The following is a 15,842-nucleotide window of genomic DNA, read 5'->3' on the forward strand; positions in this document are numbered from 1 at the left end:
ACCCCCCATCATCATCACGACTGCTAACATCCCCAGCGCTCCCTCACGTCTGGTCATAGGATGCCGATCGGTCGTGCCGGTGGCACGTTCCGCGTCTACCCTGGGGAATCGCGTGACAACCGCCTCTCTCTGCCTTCTGGCAGCTGAGACTGCGACATTTAAGGTTCGATTCCTTTGCTCAGACCACGCACATCAGACTCACCCTCTGGTGCCTCTTGTGCAATGGTTTATTGCGTGGTCTGGCGCTTGGTTGCGCGTTTGCTTCGGCATAAAGCAACCACCATATTTTTCATTGTACATCTCAGCTTGTCGGGGAGTATGAAGTAGAACACCGTGTCTTTTGCTGGTAGAAATGGTTGGAGTGGTGGAGGTCAGGACGACTGGGATGATGGGATGAAAGGGTTGGACGGGTTGGATCGGTCCATACTACGATGTAAATTTCATCAATGCATCCGTGTCTTGCCTGATGTATCATTGGTCATGCTGTTGAATCAAGAAAGGATGTTGGGTTGGCGTCGTCCATCGACGCAGCCGTAGATTTCTTGCCTCATCCCCTCTTGATGCGGAACTCCTCGCCTGCATGAAGACTAACGACGTTCGTCTGGATAGACACGCTAGGCCCCGGCAATTTATCTCCGCCGACGAGCATCCTCTTGATTTCATCCAGGCCAAACTTCCGCATCCGGATCTGCTTTACGGACACGCCCTTGTTGATCTTGTCGGCATCGTGAGCGCTGATCCACGCCTTAGCAAGTAGGTTGCGGGCGATTTCAACACCACCAGGCGAGCCGGCTGCGATGTTACCCCCGAGGTAGATTGGGTTGGTTACACGGTCGAACGAGTGCATGAGGAGATCTAGTGGGAGGGCGGACTCGGAGACGAGATGGGATGATGCGTATGGCCGGATGATCTCGTAGGATACACCGTGTGGAGAGTATAAAACGGACAAGGTCTTTTCTCTGTCATTGTATGGGGATGGCACGATGGTACGAGGACCTGCTGAGATGGTTCTCGGTGAACGAGGTGATGCTGGTGGAGTCGGAGGTAGGTCCATATACGATCCTAGAGAGGCAGACAGGACACTACACGGCGGTCGATAGGTGACGCCAACCGCATTATGCAAGCCGGATATATCCCTTCTAGCAGGCATGAACGCGACGGTAACTTCACCTGGGGAGCCTCTCGGAGAAAAGGCCGGTAGCGCCATACGAAAGATTGAAGACTGGTCTGGTTCTGAGAATCTATCCATGGAGAGCACCTGATTTGGGGCGAAATGCTGCCATCCTCGGATCTTCCTTGCAGCAGCAGGACTCGCAAGTATAGTCGACTGGCAGTTTGGCGAGAGCTGGCGGAGCGTTTCCTCGTGGCAATGATCGGGCTTATCCTGAGAGATCAAGATGATATCGGGCTCCTGATCGAGCTCCGTCAAAGATTCTATACATGGCTTGGTTATGTGCCTTGATATGGAGAACTTGGAGCTGAGGATCTTGGCTGAGCCGCACAGGAACGGGTCTATGAGCAGAGTGAAAGATCCAGGAAAGAGACCCGGGGACGAGAGCGGTGCAACAGGAGGCGAGAACGTGAGGAGGAAGCTGGTATCACCGTTCAAGGCTTTCACAGTTAACGACATGTCTTCTCACGCAGAGGGAGACTGGAGGAGTAGGCAACAGGCCATGAAGATAAGCGGGAGGGAAGAGAGGGGATAAGTGAAGGCAGAGGGTGGCCGGGGGCAACAAAAAGGGACACTCGAGCCTACACAGGGCTGGAGATGCAGCGTCCACTTGCCATCTGGAGCCCCGGGGATGAAGGCTTTGGGCGCCACACCGGCGGGACGGCAGCTGGAGGCGATGTGAAACGCCCGGAAGAGGGGAGTGGAAACGAGCAGCAGGGCGGCGCGAGATCAAGGTTAAAAATATGCAGCGTTCAGCATGCTGACGAACAGACGCCTCCCGCCTTAAAGACGCCCGCCGCAGAGTCTTGGGGACGCCTTGCCGCGTCTCCGGGTTGTTTGAGTCTATCTCGACCTCCTCGCTGTCGAGTCCAGCATCGGCTTTGGAGGCACCCTCATTGAACCTCACCAAGCGGTTCACGGACTCAATGGCTGCCCCTTCTGCCGCAGTCGTGAATCGGCTGGCCAAAACAACGAAACACCTCATCCCGGCACCATATTCCACCACGATTGGCCGCATCTGCCGTGCTTTCATCATGGCCGCCTGCATGCGGCGGACAGAGGACCACGGACTGGACTACCCAGCGCCAAGTTACCCTTGTACTCCAAGCAGCTTGTTTCAACAGTCCAGCGTTCCAAGATTTGCCTCCCGAGGTACGACTCAGCTGAACCCTCCACGCCGATGCGCAACTCAAAACTCAGCTAACATGCATTTCGTCAGCTCTGGAGCGACCCATGCACGCCATGAAAGCACAAAGTCACCACAAACTTGCTAATGCACGCCCCTTGCGGAGCCCCTCTAACTGTGTGCCCAGGCTCAAACAAATGTTGCATCCACATTAGTTAGGACGCAGAGACGGGACAAGTGCTGACGAAGTCGGCCGGCTCACTGGACGATGGTCACTGAGAATTATCTTGACGCCCCAACACCGCATACTGCTGAGGTTTCATCTGGACATACCTAAGTAGGCGACCTAGCTATCTGCGAGGTTCGACGGCAGAAAGTTGATCCCAACGGGTAAGGGTGTTGAAGTGTTGTGCACGGTCCAGTTTTGAGCTGTCCTACGAGTGCGAGGGAGGAATAGCAAGGCGTCCAACAAGCTTGTCTCCCAGGCGCACGGTAGCTCCGACTTTGGACGTGGCCTCGGCGGAGCCCGGAGTCCTCGAGCCTTGGTTTGCTCTTTCAAGATGCGTGCCAGGCGCATCTCGCGCTGAACCCGCGATACTGCCAGAGGGCGGCACGGATACTGTTTCAAGGCAGAAGAGTAGCCCGCGCTGAAACAGCTGCCAGGCACAGCTCGCACACAGAGCTGATGGTGTTGAGCAGGCCTGAATATGCTAATTGTCGACGGCAATTGGGCGCGCTGGAGCTTCAGCTTGAACCCCCGGTAGCAACCTACCCCACCAAGCCGTCCGCCTCTCCCCTCACCATCTGCCCACATTCCCGGCTCCTTTTGAAGCTTGAAGCTTGAAGCCTGTGCTGCACCATCCACCCTCCCTTGAGCTCCCGGAGTCCGCTCCTGCGAGCTGTGCCGTTCAATCTGCCGTCCTGCAACCATCCTCGCCTTCACACTGCATCGCCCCGCCACAGGGCCGTCCGTGCGGCAGCAAGCTTTGCTATGCCGCCTCGCGCCTCCTTGACCTCCTCCTTCTCCGTGTCGGATGAGAACAACGTTGTCGTGTGTCCGCTGAAGAACCACGATGGCTCGGGTTGTAGGAAGCGCTGCACCGGCGTGAGTGCTCCCTCAAAGCTCCTCCACTGCTTTCTGCTGTTTCGCACGTCATTGGCATTCAAGCATGACCCTTAAGCATTTGGAGTAACCAATCTGTGCCGCGCAGGAGAAACGATATCGCTCCATGCAGGAGCACATCCGCCGGGCGCATCCTGAGCACTACATCTCAAAGCTGCCGGCCACCGAGGAGAGCTTCACATTGATGGTCAACACTCCACCCTCGGAGCGACCTCCCCCCCCACCGCCAAATGCGTCGTCCGGAGGCCCGCCAGGTCCGTATTTGACCTCCTATCAACACTGCCAGACGGTTGACAAGCAAGCAAGGTTACGCCAACGACATCAATGCCTTCTACAACGATGGCTACAGCTCCACGACGCCGCGGACCTCGGACGAGATGCGTCGAGGTTCGCTGCTACCCGCCGCGAGCGCAGCAGCAGCCCTAGCAGCACTACACACGCACCGCCCAGACTTCGATTGGGACTCCGAGCCAGTAAGAAATCTCCCAAGCACTGATTATACTCCCCTAACTCGATTGCTGCTCTAGGACGCCTACTCTGAGCCAGAGTCGAAGGTCTATAAGCCTCGAGCGCGATTCGCTCCCGTCACACAGGAACAACACTTCAATGCTGACGAACCATACTACACTTCAGCTGCACTACAGCGCGAGTTATTGCCTTCGTCGTTAGCGCGGTCACCTCCTGGCCGCTCATCGACGCTCCCTCCTATTCCTCGCTCTATAAAACCTAATCGGCCCCGCAAGAACTCTGTGGGGCAGAATGCTCGCAAGCCAAAGCATGAACGAACAAAATCCAAAGAGCACGCTCGAAGAATGAGCCATGATAGAAAGGCATTTTCTGCCGAACCACAAACAGCTGCAGCTATATATGGCAAGAGGTGGGAGGATCTGATCGATGCAGCAGCTTCAGCAACTGAAGAGGACAGCCGAGATCTTACACCTGTAAGTCATACATGTTTATTTGCCCGTTGAAAGCTTATATCTGACCATAATTCCCAGATACCTGGCTCGCCCCACCACTCCCCACACATGCTTAACCGAGCGTCTCTGCCTCCATTCGTTGCGTCTCAATTCCAATCATACACCGCATCTCCGTTGCAGAAGACACTGACGCCGCCGCCACCGGAACACAATGATCTCCAACCATTCCCTTCCGTCGAATCGTCTATTGAGTCAATCCAGTCAGGGCAAAATTTCCACATGACAGCTCAGGGTCTATCAGATTCTTCCCCCATGTTCCTACAACCTGTACAAATATACTGTGCAGCTTGTCGACGACTATCCATTCTCAAGGAAAGCTATGCTTGTACAGAATGCATATGTGGACTCTGTCAAGATTGTGTAGACGTATTAGTAAGCGCACAGAGCCGAGGACGCATTTCACGATGTCCGCAATGTGGTGCAATCGGCGGGAAGTTTAAACCGTTTCAACTCGACATAAGATGAGTTGAAAAAGCGATTTTGGTTTGGGATACATTTATTTTGCATGCTACCTACCATCTGGCTCATGGTTGGAGTTCTGGAGTCTTTTGAATTTGGGGGATACCTTAGATCGGCTGACTGGATTCAAGTCGTCTACACAACGTGGGGGGAGAATGTTTTTTGCATAGACCGCGGAGTTGGGTGGGAAAATGGTATTTGCTATTCTATGGATTGTATCGATGAATCTCTGACTTTGGAAGCTAGGAGACAAAAGTCTAAAAATCTGGTTGGATCACGGCTAGGAGTTGACCTCTGTAGCCAAGCACGATACACATTTATTGCTGTTATTGACAGCGATAGAGCGATCGAATCGTAAATGATTGAACGTTTCAAAATTTCGATCAATTAAATGATATCTGAATGTGCTACTCGGAACTCCGCCTGGAAGCTTTAGGAGTCTAAGAAAAATGTTCGGCACCACTCTGCCACCAAACTACTCACCTCATTCCATTATATGGAGTCTCATACGATCTTGATTGTCGCTCTTTTGGACCTTGGTAGGACTTTTCCACCGGTTTGAAACTCGTCAAACAACGTCTCCGGTTTATCCCAGCTCTCATTCTTCCACGACACAAACCCTACGCGGTGAAACTCTCCAGTATTTTCTCCCTTTTCTTGTAGTAGAAGAGTATGAATAAACTGTGTATCATAAGTCTGGCCATGTAGATGGCCTATCGCAATTACCGCAAACCACACGACCGTTCCAGGCATGGGAAGCTCAATATCCCTTGATACCGGGGTTCCGAGCGCTTCAAGGTCGGAAGTTACAGCTACGAAGCTCTTCTCCTCTTCGCTATCGAAGCGCCAGCTTGAGGTAGTCTCGCAGAGAGACGGGCATAGGGCAAGGAAGACGCGGCGGCTCTTGTCCGAATCCCGCAATCCCACCATCCCAGGTTTCATATCCACTTCTAGCGTGATGGCCCCCGAGTAGCGAGCTGCTGTGCCTGATTCTTCCACGTCCACGATAGTAGCGAGCCGGTCCGTGTGGTGTGACCAAAGCCCTGGCCACTGAATTTCTCCGTCCACGGACGCCCAGGACCACGTTGGGGCGACTCCGGTGCGTCGTTGAACGCCCGATGTGCACCAGAGAAGGCCTTTGTACATAGAAATGGACCAGATCCCCGCAAGGCATTTGAGGTTGGAGTTCTGGGAGACGGCATCAGATACACCGCGGATGGCCACTAGCCGGTCGCTGCTGCAGGTGAGGCCTCTTTCGGTGAAGTCCTCGACGATGCGAGACCAAGCCAAGACTAGCTCGTCCCACTCAGGTTTGCTTTCGTTTGCTGCATATAGGAGCGGCATTTCGTCGCCTTTATCTGTTGTTGGAGACGTGATCCATCTTCTTTGAAGCGCTGCTACCTGGGCATCTATGTCCCTCGGGTCACCCTTCCACGCGGTTTGCTGTGACCTTCTTTTATTGATGAAGGTCTCTAAAGGTTCGCACAGTGGGAGTTTCTCGTAGAACCGCATGGTCTGGCACCTCCAAGATACACTATCGCTCTCGTAGGAGAGCAACCGGTTTGATAGAAGCTGTTCCTGTAACACCCAAGCACGGCTGTGAAGAGGAGTCGCTAGTACACTCATGACCCAAGTATGCGACATCTTGTCAAGGCAAACGAAGGTCGCCCCAGCTCTTTCATCGGCTAGGCCATGAGCGAGAGGAAGCTCACAGGGGCGTACGGCAAACCCATCTCGAGCAGCAAACAGCCCGGCGGCGCCGTCCTGTGCGTGAGTCGCAGCAATCGTGATTATGGCGTTTTGGTAGACACCGTGCATGAGAGCAGCTTCTCTCCCCCAATCTTCCGGATCATCCTGAATAATGCATATGGAGTCTATCCAAATATATCGGATATGTAGTTTTCGAGTGACTGAAACAGCGTCTGCAAAAGTCTTAGACATGCTAGATATCGGAATTTTCACTTTATGCTGGGCTAGATTCCCTGTCCCGGTCCTCAGGAGCTTATGCTTTCCCCAACAATGGCTCAATGCGATATATCGGCCATACTGTGGCTTACTAGGCTCGTACAGGAAGGGTTGCTGCGAGCCGTCAGGAGGGCCGACGTCTACGACCCGAGTTGGTAATGGACTCTTTCCAGATTGTGTTTTCTGACACCTGTCGTGATTTTGTAGACATTCGGTGATCCAAGCATCAACGAGCTTGAAGGTAGTGTCAGAGCCTGTGCTTGAGTTTTCTGCTTCTACACTGGAACTCAAGGCTTCTGCAACAGTTGCTAACATAGGCTGTCAGCATACCAATCTGGGAATTAGATCGTCCAATCGCAGAACTAACATGGGAGGATAGGACTTTGAACTCCGAAACGAAGCTTCTCTATCTTGACGTTTTCTTTGGCTGCTTCAGCCTTACTCTTCTTGGGTTCCAACCAAACGAGGAACTGTAGATCATCACCAGCAAACTCGACCACCACAGCTGTATCTTCCTCGCCAACGTTCTGTAGGCTCTTTCCAAGATGAGTGGTTATGATCCGACACAGATGGCACGCTGATCTCGATCCACACAGTAATGTGGTAGCGCTTTCATGTAAAACTAGTTTGACCTTTCTGGATGGCGTAAAGTTTCGGCTAAAGACTTCACAGTGTTCGCAAAGCATTTCAGAAGTTTCTTATGTGAGCTGGAATCGATGGAGGACGAAGAGGCTATGCGATGTCTAAGAGATAGATATGCGGCGACAAGACGTTGAAGTTAGCTGCCTACCAGTCAGCCTTGCGTGATGTTAGCCAATCGAGGTGCATCAGGATGAACGAATCAGCGGTTTGAGACGGTTTTAGTAACGTCCGGAGGTGCTCCAGTAAGAATCTTCGGCATTCGAGGACATGCAATGTCCCTCGCGTTTTGAATTAGGCCGCTAGCCTCGACGTTATGTTTTGGTCAATTTGTAAAGTCCGGAGCTGCTGCAACGAACCCTCAGAATCTGGACGATTTCTACCTACATCTCCAAACGCTGTGATTCAGGCTGATAGATTTGGGTAGAATCAAGACCTCACTGCCACGTCCGGGAGGGCGCCAGTATCATTTTCAGAAATTGGGCAAGATGTAAATTGCTTCGGGGAGTAAATCAAGTTGTAAAGACATGCATTGAAGTTGCGATCGTTGTAGGGCCGGAGATTTTGAACACATACTTCTAATCTAATACGAAAGGAAAAATCTGTGGAAGATAAAGACTTGGCCTCCTGTCGAAACTCCTAATTAATTAGCTATTCAACTGAAGCCCTGGACGCAGAATTAGTATTTACCAGCTGGAAACCACACCGGAGAAGAGTTTGTTCAAGATTTAAGATCGGTAGTCTAAGCTCAGTTTAGTGCAGGGAAAGAAAGGAAATCGCAGAAAAACATTCCAGAATGCCCGTCCCGACCCCAAAGATGCTCCGACCCGACCTGACCCATCCGTCTACCCCACCCAGCCGACATCACTCGTCAATGCGTCAAAGTTTCGTTTCCAACTCATCTCGACACCCGGCCGCTGCTTAAGATGGGTATAAGAGCTAGAAAATGCCGTTTAGCCAAAGAAAGCTCGCACTGTCTGCTGTGTCTCTGGCGATAGGTTTGCGAGGAGCTGGTTTGCGTCCAAGCCGGCGGTTGTGACGAGTTGTTTGGCGGCGCCAACGATGCGGGTGGCTGTTTGCCCTTGCAGAGTTTCAGATTCCAGTGCTAATGCTACAAAGGTAAAGCACTTGGCTGCCTGAGCCATGACAGCAGGGTTTTGTCTACATCACAAGTCAGTAATTTTTCTATAACTGGATTTCAAGCTAGTGACTCACTGATCGATTAGCTGGGCGAGGAAGGAGTATGCGTAGGGCGCTGCCTCTTCGTCATTTGTCACGGGGAGAGTGTCAATCCATGCAGCGACCACACCTTGCACATTCGCGACCTTCGAGCTGTTGTAGTGCAAGATCTTAGCGATACTCGCACAGGCATTTTCTGTTGCGAAAACGTCGTCGTCCGCCCGGGCGTTGGGACGCTGCGTGACTTGGAAGAGCATTGGCAAGCTGGCGGACACGAAGTCAGACCATGCCTCGCCTCCTTTGTGCGCCGCAACACCAATTCCATACACGGCCGCTTGCCGGTTTGCGGGGACGTCGTCTCGCATGCCATCGGCGAGAGGTTGGATGATGTTAGAACTGTAGGTCCAGCTCTGGGGACCGCAGAACTCTAGCACATCATCGAAAATGCAAATTGCCCATTGGCGCTGAGTTGGGTCTGGGTTGACGATAGCTTGGTTATAGTATGGAAGGAGCTTTTCCCAGTGAGGCAGGAAGTCGGTGCCTTCGTTCTTGAAGATGGTATGGAAAGCCTTGTTCATGTCCGATAGAAGATTTTGGTCGTCTTCGATTGCGAACAGGATCTCTTCGGGAGTTTCCTCCCCATCTTCGGTTTCGTCTTGCTCTTCCAGGCGTTGCTTTACACGAGTCTGGTAATCTTCCAATACTGATTTCGCAGACTCTATGAACGTTGCCATATGTTGAGAAGTTAAGCAGCCCTTGCCAATGACTTCAACGCACTCATAGAAGCATTGATACATCTCAGCGAGTGTATCGATGGCTGGCTCCGTACTTAAGACTTCAAGCACACGGTCGACAGTCCGCTCCCAAAGCTGGCCAAGCTGCAGAGATTGACCACCGTGGGCCTTCTTGTAAGCATTGAGGAGCTGTGGGACACACTTCGCCGATGCCACGCGGACAGGATCATGGAAGAAAAAGGCTAACCCTGGCAAGGCAATTTTGTCCATGATGTCGTTGACATAGGGCTCGAAAGCAGCCTCAAGCACTTGTGCATATATCACAATGAGCTCGATCGCCATATGCTTATCGTCCAAGGTACTAGTCTTGATACCGATGACTTTGCCCTTGAGCGGAACAAGCTCCCAGCCTTCTTCTTGCTCAACTTGCGCCACCTGCTCGTCATCGTCGAGAAGTTGGATATCTGCCTTGGCTCCAGCAAGCTCGGTCAGGGGGGGAATCACTGCTGGAAGGTATGGGAGGAAATCTTGACCGAGGACACGACACATCCTACCCCAACAGTGGAGAAGGTAAGAGGCTTGTGGATCATCGGAGTCTTGTATGTTGTGCTGGATCGTGCCTAGGAGATTGACGAGGGCTATGGCGTCGGCGCCCATCCGCTCCTTCCCAACGGCAAGTGCAATAAGTGTAGCACACTCCATGGCTTTGGCCCTGAGCAGTCTGTATTCTTTCGATTGCTCTTCTCGCAAGACATTGAAAAGGAGGGGCATTAATGTGTCGTAGTACTTCGAAAAGGCGGCCTCAGCAGAATCAGCAACTGTAGCAATTGTTGATAGTGCTTGTTCTTGAACGAAACGTTTCGGGCTCTGGAGGAGCATGAGGAGATGGCTGAGAAGCTGATCCAGATATGGCTCGAGAACTGTCTTTTCGGCTTCTTCGCAGAAGTTGACGAGAGCGGCCGCAGCATGTGCTTGAACTCGGGGTTCCACGGACTCCAACACAGGAATGATATTCGGTAAGACAACTTGGTGATATTTCTCCTGCATAGTCCCAGCAAAATCTGTGCTCATCTGTCCGAGAGCGTTACAGCCGGCCCATCGTACTCGAGGGTGGGGGTCTCGCAGGGCAGGTAGAACAAGATCAAGCACCTTGTCTAGTTCCCCAATCATCAAGTCACGGCAGCCTTCTGATATCGCAGATATAGCCATCAGCGCTGCGTGTCGGTCCCGCCATGCTGAGGAAGTCATCATCCGAGGAAGCCAGTTGAACGTAGGAGGCAATACAGCCGAGCCGCCTAGCTTATTGGCGAGTCGATCCATACATTGCTCTCCCGCAACATGGTTCATGTCGCTCTCATCGATGTCCAGATCTTCGGAAGCGTTCCACTCCTCGGCATCGTCGTCGTCGATGCCTACATCGGTCATCAGTGACAAACATTGAGTGACCATGTCGTTGGTGTAATTTGGATCTTTGCGACACATTTGGGGGTTGTAATCGGCGAAAGTGGACATGAGTTCCAGCGCGTTTTGTCGAGGTTGATCTCCAAGGTCCTTGTCCTGAATGACGGAAATGCTAAAGGCGACGAGTGCGCTAAACATGGGCTTGAACATCTTGGGAGATACTTCTGCCAGCTCAATCAACGCAATTAGGGCCTTCGTCATCTGATCAGCATCTCCAGCTTCCTTGACTGGTGGAAGGATGTTGAGAATCTCGCCGATAAGGGGATAGTACTTTGGCTGGCTCTTCTTGGTGATAGATCGGAAGAAGGACGCAAATGCTTCCATGGCGGCGATTTTGACCTTGAAATTATCAGCAGAACACACTCGAGGATGTCTTAGTTTCCTTACCGAAGTATCAGCGTCGTTAAAACCGGTCTTGAAAGCTGTTATCACAACATCCTCGTGCTGTTGTTCTATTATTCCTGGGGTAGTTGAGAATATTCTCCAGGCGGTCTCGCGCATGCCAGCATCTGTCGATTGGCTGGCGCTGAACAGAGCTCCGAGTAGTTCTGGCCAAGGCTCTCCTGGGGCAATGGGTGTATCAGCAATATGTCGAGTAGGTATTCGAGAGGAATGGCATACCTTCATCTGTGTACTGCCTCGCAATTTCCGCTACGGCGTCTCCGATTTTGTTCCTCACAAAAGGCAGCGATTCCGACTGCAGACATGCCAACAGTTTCGCGCGAATTGCTTCCCTTTCGCCCTGCTGGAGGGTCAAGAATAGGTCCCTGGTTTGGCTGGAGTTGGGGTCCTTTCGTGCTCTCGTGGCTATCCGCCGGAACAGGACTGCGGAGTATGAACGCGTCTAATAGCACACGTAGTCAGCATCTTTTCCTTGCGCTTCTGAAGTGTAGTGTCCTCACCGAAGGGTCATCCTGGCCTTGTATTTGCTCCGTCAGGCCTAGAAGTAGGATCTCTGGCCGACTCGCTACCCATTCTGTGTTGAGAAGCTCCTCTGCCTGTGTGCGCTCCACATTGTCTGGAGATTGGAGACCTCTGAGCAGCTGGCTCAGCGCAGCGTGCACCTCGGCGGCAAGCATAGACATGGTGGGATTCTGGCGAGGTCGAGTTGGGTGTGGCTAGGTGTTGTCTGCGAGGTTCGTCCTGAAGCGGCGCACAAAGGCTTTGATTTACAGTTAGCAAGGGAGACAAGCGGTGACGTTGTGACGCGGTGAATGGCCCGGCGACAGGCGGAGAGGATCCAGCACGGCAGGTTGCAAACACGCCGGCAGGCTGCAGCAGTTCACGAGAGAGTGTGCAAGAGGTGTGCGGTGCGGGAAGGTAAATGTTTTGGTGGGGGCTCGCCGAGAAATAACCATGGACCGGGTCGCGTTCAAGGCGGCGTGAGTGGTCCACGGGTGAACGGTCGTCAGAAGTTGAATTGGTCTCACTAGTTCTACATGGGCTTCCGCCTCACAGCATTCACAGCATGAAAAAGCGGCTCTTAGAGACAGAGATTCACGGCTGATTAGGGACTATAGATCTAGAGTACACCTTGCTCGCTGCCAGAGCCGCCGACCTACCACGCCTAGGATATCAAATTACAAATAACCCGCTCTAACAACTAGCCACTACTGGAATATCACAAGACGAATTCACCTCCACAACGCTACCGGCTCGAGGCGCGGCCAAGCGCGAAGACGGCCACAATCACGACTGCCAGCGTCACGATGGCACCGGGTAGGAGGAGCTCGTTTGGCACACCCGCAATGACCTCTTCTGGCTTAGTTGGTGCAGAGGCTTGGTGTCTGGCATGGCGCTCGGCAGCCTCCTCTTCTTCGTCGAAGAATTTCTTGCGCTCCTTCATTACCGACTCCGGGGGAGTCGGTGGCTTGGCTAATGCAGGCTGCGGCTCAGCTACGACCTGAATAGGTGCCTTCTCAGGGTCATGAACAAAGAGATCCACTTTGTCTCGGTGAGCCGCAATGGAGAGATCAATTGCTTCGGCCAGATCCTGGTCGGTGGTGATGGACACAGTGTCGCCATCGTTGTCGAGGTAGCTGAGAGCGAATCCCGACTTGGAAAGCTTGCCCTCCTCAAAAGTTGGGAGACCGCCAATGGCATCGACCTCCGCGCCTAGCTTGCTGCCAACGCGGGAGATAAGGTCTTCGATTCCTCCAGATGAGGTGACCTGGAGTCGATGGACCCGACCACTGGGCGCCTTGAACTTAAACGGGAATGGTGTATCCTCCTGCGCGATGGCCTGGGCACCAGCGAAAGCCGAGTGCTCAGGGGAATCTCCATGATGAGACGCAGAATCATTGGGCAGCACGCTGTCTCCACGATCCATATGGCCTGGACGCGACAGATCCGGCGACATCAGCGATCGGGCGTCGGGCGTGTGAGGCAATCGGCTACCCCCTTCGCCAGACATCATGGACTCGGTCTCATTGTCGAGTGACAGCCAGAACTTGTTCCAGGCAGGACCTTCGCTGTCTCCTTGTGTGCCAATATTGTTGATCTGATCAGAATTTAGCGTTGGAACTAGCATATAATCAACATGTAGCATACCTGATCCAGTGTCGCATAAGTGAGCTTTAGGACGTCTACCATGCCGACTATCTCGCCCGCTTCGCTCATTACGGGAAGATTAAGGTAATGGCCATCTATAACTATTAGCATATAACTCACTGGCAGTACCGTAGAGCGACATACCGTGCATTTTCCTTAGAGCTGCTTGAATGCTCATGTCCATGGGGGCGAAATCTGGATGAGGCGTCATCACCCTAACCACACTGCAGGTTGCCGGATCAAGGCCAGCAGCAATGACACGTAAAACCACGTCCTTGCTTGTGAAAATTCCGGTAATGGAACCTTGATCTTGAACAAGCACCGCCGTCGTGTGGTTCTCCTTCATGAGCGTAGCTGCTTCTTTGACTGATGTTCGTACAGATACCGTCACTGGTGGTAGTCCATTCAGGACGGACTCCAATGTTGGCCCAGACATCTTCATTCGGATAGCTTCTACATATTGTATGATCTGTTGCGGCTGGCTTGAGCCGAGTTCGGCCTGTACGCCCTCGAGAGCATCGTAGAGCTTCCGAGACGAACTGTATGCTCGCTCCAGCTTCTCCATAGCGTCGTAGAAGCACTTCGTAATATCCAGAATGCCAGAGATATCGTGGTTCTCGTCCATTACAGGGAGATGGCGGAATCCTTTCCGGACCATGAGGTCCAGGGCATCGGTTGCACTGGTGTCTGTTTTGGCGCAGAGGGGGTTCTTGGTCATGATCTCTTCAATAGTAATGTCACGAGCCCTTATACCAGCCCCGACAACTCGAAAGGCAAGATCCTTTGCTGTGAATATTCCCGCAATCCGGTCATCGTCGTCTGTCACAAGAACGCAGTCTTCACGCTTCGCTGCCATCAATTGGGCGGCTTCCGCAACAGTAGTCGAGGGTTTGATCTGAAGGGCAGGACTCGGTTTTAGGGCAAGGACGGTTCCTGGAGGTGCTTTTCGCGTGGGACGGACGCGTCCTGACGGGTTCTTCTTTTTATTGAGGTCCGTCTCAATCTTTCTCCGGATGGCCTTTGCACTGTTTAGCACTGCGTAGGACAGCGAAAGGAGGGCAATATCGAAGGAGCACATACCTCATCTCTCTTGGTCTGCTTCTGCCGACTAGCACTGAGAGTTGACGTGCCGGCATCGCTCTGGGTTGTGTGGGACTCGAGGGCTGGTCGAGGGATGCCCGAGGGACTGTTGGTAAAAGGGACCTGTCCCCGGGCCTTGGGCGTGCTCCTGTACGTGCCGGTGGCAGACATGGCGAAGGTGAAACAGAGATGCAACAAATGCCAGCGCACGCAGGAATTTGCTGTCTGAGGGGTGTATGAAAGCGATCCTATTCGAGAGCGGGTGAAGCGGTAAGGTCAAGCACCACCCTGGCACCCGGTTACCAGGCAAAGCAAAAACAACCGGCGGATTGGCAAGGGCCGACGTTGTACAGGTGGTGTGAAGCTTTAGAAGTTGCCACACGCGCAAACGATTTATAGAAATTGCCCGCAAGCCAGAGAGTTATGTGAATGGTATAAACACAATGCAGTGCCTTTTCACGGACGTCAGGTGAACCGTCCACGCACCGCGGTTGACAGGGTCATTTTGGCCTGAGGCATTGTCCGATTCAAGGTCACGGGATCTCGATACTAGCGGCTTGGCAGACGAGCCCACAACGATTTTGACCTCGTCGGCTCCATGCAACGAGATATTGCTGCCGCCACCACCGACCCTCATCACTCCGCTGAGATTCCACGCTCATAAAGGTACTGCTATGATACAGGCTCAAATTCCACGAGCTTGCGCTAACAACGCAATAGAATCTGCCCAGCATGGTCAAAAAGCGAGCGTCCAAGTACGAGAATCCCCCACCTGCGGCGATCATGGACGAGAGACTAATTGCAATTCCAGTGGCCGCAACAAGAAGGGCCGCGGTCACGTTAAGCCGATCCGCTGCTCGAACTGCTCTCGCTGCACTCCCAAGGACAAGGCAATAAAGAGATTCACAATCCGGAACATGGTCGAATCGGCTGCCATTCGTACGTCGCCCTGACACCTTGGGAATACTCCGGCGTTGGAAACCACGCCGAACGAGCCGCAAAAATCTGGTCGAGTGGGTCGCTGACAAGTCTGCCAGGTGATATTTCCGATGCCTCTGTCTTCCCCGAGTACACCGTCCCCAAGATGTACTTGAAGCTGCAATACTGCGTCTCCTGCGCCATCCACGGCAAGATCGTCCGGTGCGTCTCCAATTCCGAGCATCCCTTGCCATACTCGAGACGTCTAACAGCCTTAATAGTGTCCGTTCGCGAGAAGGCCGCCGCAACCGCGCTCCCCCACCACGTGTCCGATACAACAAGGATGGCAAGAAGGTCAACCCGCAACAGGCCAACGCCAGGCCAGCTGCTGCTGGAGCTGCGCCGGCTGCTACCTGAGGGAGGAATGATGGCTGAAGGTGTCGGGGCAGCATTGGGC

The 15,842-nt window shown here is 53.1% G+C and overlaps 6 protein-coding genes across 6 annotated transcripts; 2 read left to right on the forward strand and 4 right to left on the reverse strand.

Moving 5' to 3' along the window:
* Nucleotides 1-100: 100 nt before the first annotated feature.
* BDZ99DRAFT_459443 (uncharacterized protein) lies at nt 101-1,353 on the reverse strand. The gene is made up of 2 exons (XM_033719166.1): nt 203-1,353; nt 101-149 (listed from the first exon to the last, which is right to left on the reverse strand). Exon 1 carries the CDS (start codon nt 1,247-1,249, stop codon nt 548-550), a length of 702 nt encoding a protein of 233 aa, XP_033580627.1. The 5' UTR covers nt 1,250-1,353; the 3' UTR covers nt 101-149; nt 203-547.
* A 1,935-nt stretch (nt 1,354-3,288) lies between these two features.
* On the forward strand, nt 3,289-4,865 carry BDZ99DRAFT_485835 (uncharacterized protein; the record flags this gene model as incomplete). The annotated part of the gene is made up of 5 exons (XM_033722736.1): nt 3,289-3,402; nt 3,509-3,674; nt 3,727-3,893; nt 3,948-4,361; nt 4,419-4,865. 5 exons carry the CDS (start codon nt 3,289-3,291, stop codon nt 4,863-4,865), a joined length of 1,308 nt encoding a protein of 435 aa, XP_033580628.1.
* Nucleotides 4,866-4,922: 57 nt separating this feature from the next.
* BDZ99DRAFT_495316 (HET-domain-containing protein) lies at nt 4,923-7,789 on the reverse strand. Its single transcript, XM_033723367.1, has 2 exons — nt 7,192-7,789; nt 4,923-7,132 (listed from the first exon to the last, which is right to left on the reverse strand). The coding sequence occupies exons 1-2, from the start codon at nt 7,508-7,510 to the stop codon at nt 5,364-5,366; spliced, it is 2,088 nt and encodes a 695-aa protein (XP_033580629.1). The 5' UTR covers nt 7,511-7,789; the 3' UTR covers nt 4,923-5,363.
* Nucleotides 7,790-8,152: 363 nt separating this feature from the next.
* Nucleotides 8,153-11,957, reverse strand: BDZ99DRAFT_436043 (ARM repeat-containing protein). The gene is made up of 5 exons (XM_033717518.1): nt 11,740-11,957; nt 11,459-11,681; nt 11,225-11,406; nt 8,679-11,176; nt 8,153-8,624 (listed from the first exon to the last, which is right to left on the reverse strand). The coding sequence occupies exons 1-5, from the start codon at nt 11,920-11,922 to the stop codon at nt 8,417-8,419; spliced, it is 3,294 nt and encodes a 1,097-aa protein (XP_033580630.1). The 5' UTR covers nt 11,923-11,957; the 3' UTR covers nt 8,153-8,416.
* Nucleotides 11,958-12,325: 368 nt separating this feature from the next.
* On the reverse strand, nt 12,326-14,756 carry BDZ99DRAFT_436048 (CBS-domain-containing protein). The gene is made up of 4 exons (XM_033717519.1): nt 14,468-14,756; nt 13,532-14,405; nt 13,388-13,482; nt 12,326-13,337 (listed from the first exon to the last, which is right to left on the reverse strand). Exons 1-4 carry the CDS (start codon nt 14,636-14,638, stop codon nt 12,486-12,488), a joined length of 1,992 nt encoding a protein of 663 aa, XP_033580631.1. The 5' UTR covers nt 14,639-14,756; the 3' UTR covers nt 12,326-12,485.
* Nucleotides 14,757-15,199: 443 nt separating this feature from the next.
* Nucleotides 15,200-15,802, forward strand: BDZ99DRAFT_516321 (putative 40S ribosomal protein; the record flags this gene model as incomplete). Its single annotated transcript, XM_033725065.1, has 4 exons — nt 15,200-15,222; nt 15,279-15,406; nt 15,505-15,607; nt 15,667-15,802. The coding sequence occupies 4 exons, from the start codon at nt 15,200-15,202 to the stop codon at nt 15,800-15,802; spliced, it is 390 nt and encodes a 129-aa protein (XP_033580632.1).
* Nucleotides 15,803-15,842: the final 40 nt, after the last annotated feature.

This window comes from Mytilinidion resinicola (assembly GCF_010093595.1).
Source record: "Mytilinidion resinicola strain CBS 304.34 unplaced genomic scaffold BDZ99scaffold_4, whole genome shotgun sequence".
Classification (NCBI taxonomy): domain Eukaryota; kingdom Fungi; phylum Ascomycota; class Dothideomycetes; order Mytilinidiales; family Mytilinidiaceae; genus Mytilinidion; species Mytilinidion resinicola.

What these genes read in the sequence shown, in the direction of transcription:
- BDZ99DRAFT_459443 (XM_033719166.1), bottom strand. Translation starts at nt 1,249, where the DNA reads ATGGATAGATTCTCAGAACCAGACCAGTCTTCAATCTTTCGTATGGCG.
- BDZ99DRAFT_495316 (XM_033723367.1), bottom strand. Translation starts at nt 7,510, where the DNA reads ATGCTTTGCGAACACTGTGAAGTCTTTAGCCGAAACTTTACGCCATCC. An exon ending in TCAAAGTCCTATCCTCCCAT is followed by an intron (nt 7,133 to 7,191) that starts GTTAGTTCTGCG and finishes AGCCTATGTTAG; the next exon opens with CAACTGTTGCAGAAGCCTTG.
- BDZ99DRAFT_436043 (XM_033717518.1), bottom strand. Translation starts at nt 11,922, where the DNA reads ATGTCTATGCTTGCCGCCGAGGTGCACGCTGCGCTGAGCCAGCTGCTC. An exon ending in AAGGCCAGGATGACCCTTCG is followed by an intron (nt 11,682 to 11,739) that starts GTGAGGACACTA and finishes GTGTGCTATTAG; the next exon opens with ACGCGTTCATACTCCGCAGT. An exon ending in CTCGCCCAGCTAATCGATCA is followed by an intron (nt 8,625 to 8,678) that starts GTGAGTCACTAG and finishes CTTGTGATGTAG; the next exon opens with ACAAAACCCTGCTGTCATGG.
- BDZ99DRAFT_436048 (XM_033717519.1), bottom strand. Translation starts at nt 14,638, where the DNA reads ATGTCTGCCACCGGCACGTACAGGAGCACGCCCAAGGCCCGGGGACAG. An exon ending in AGCAGACCAAGAGAGATGAG is followed by an intron (nt 14,406 to 14,467) that starts GTATGTGCTCCT and finishes AACAGTGCAAAG; the next exon opens with GCCATCCGGAGAAAGATTGA. An exon ending in CTTATGCGACACTGGATCAG is followed by an intron (nt 13,338 to 13,387) that starts GTATGCTACATG and finishes AATTCTGATCAG; the next exon opens with ATCAACAATATTGGCACACA.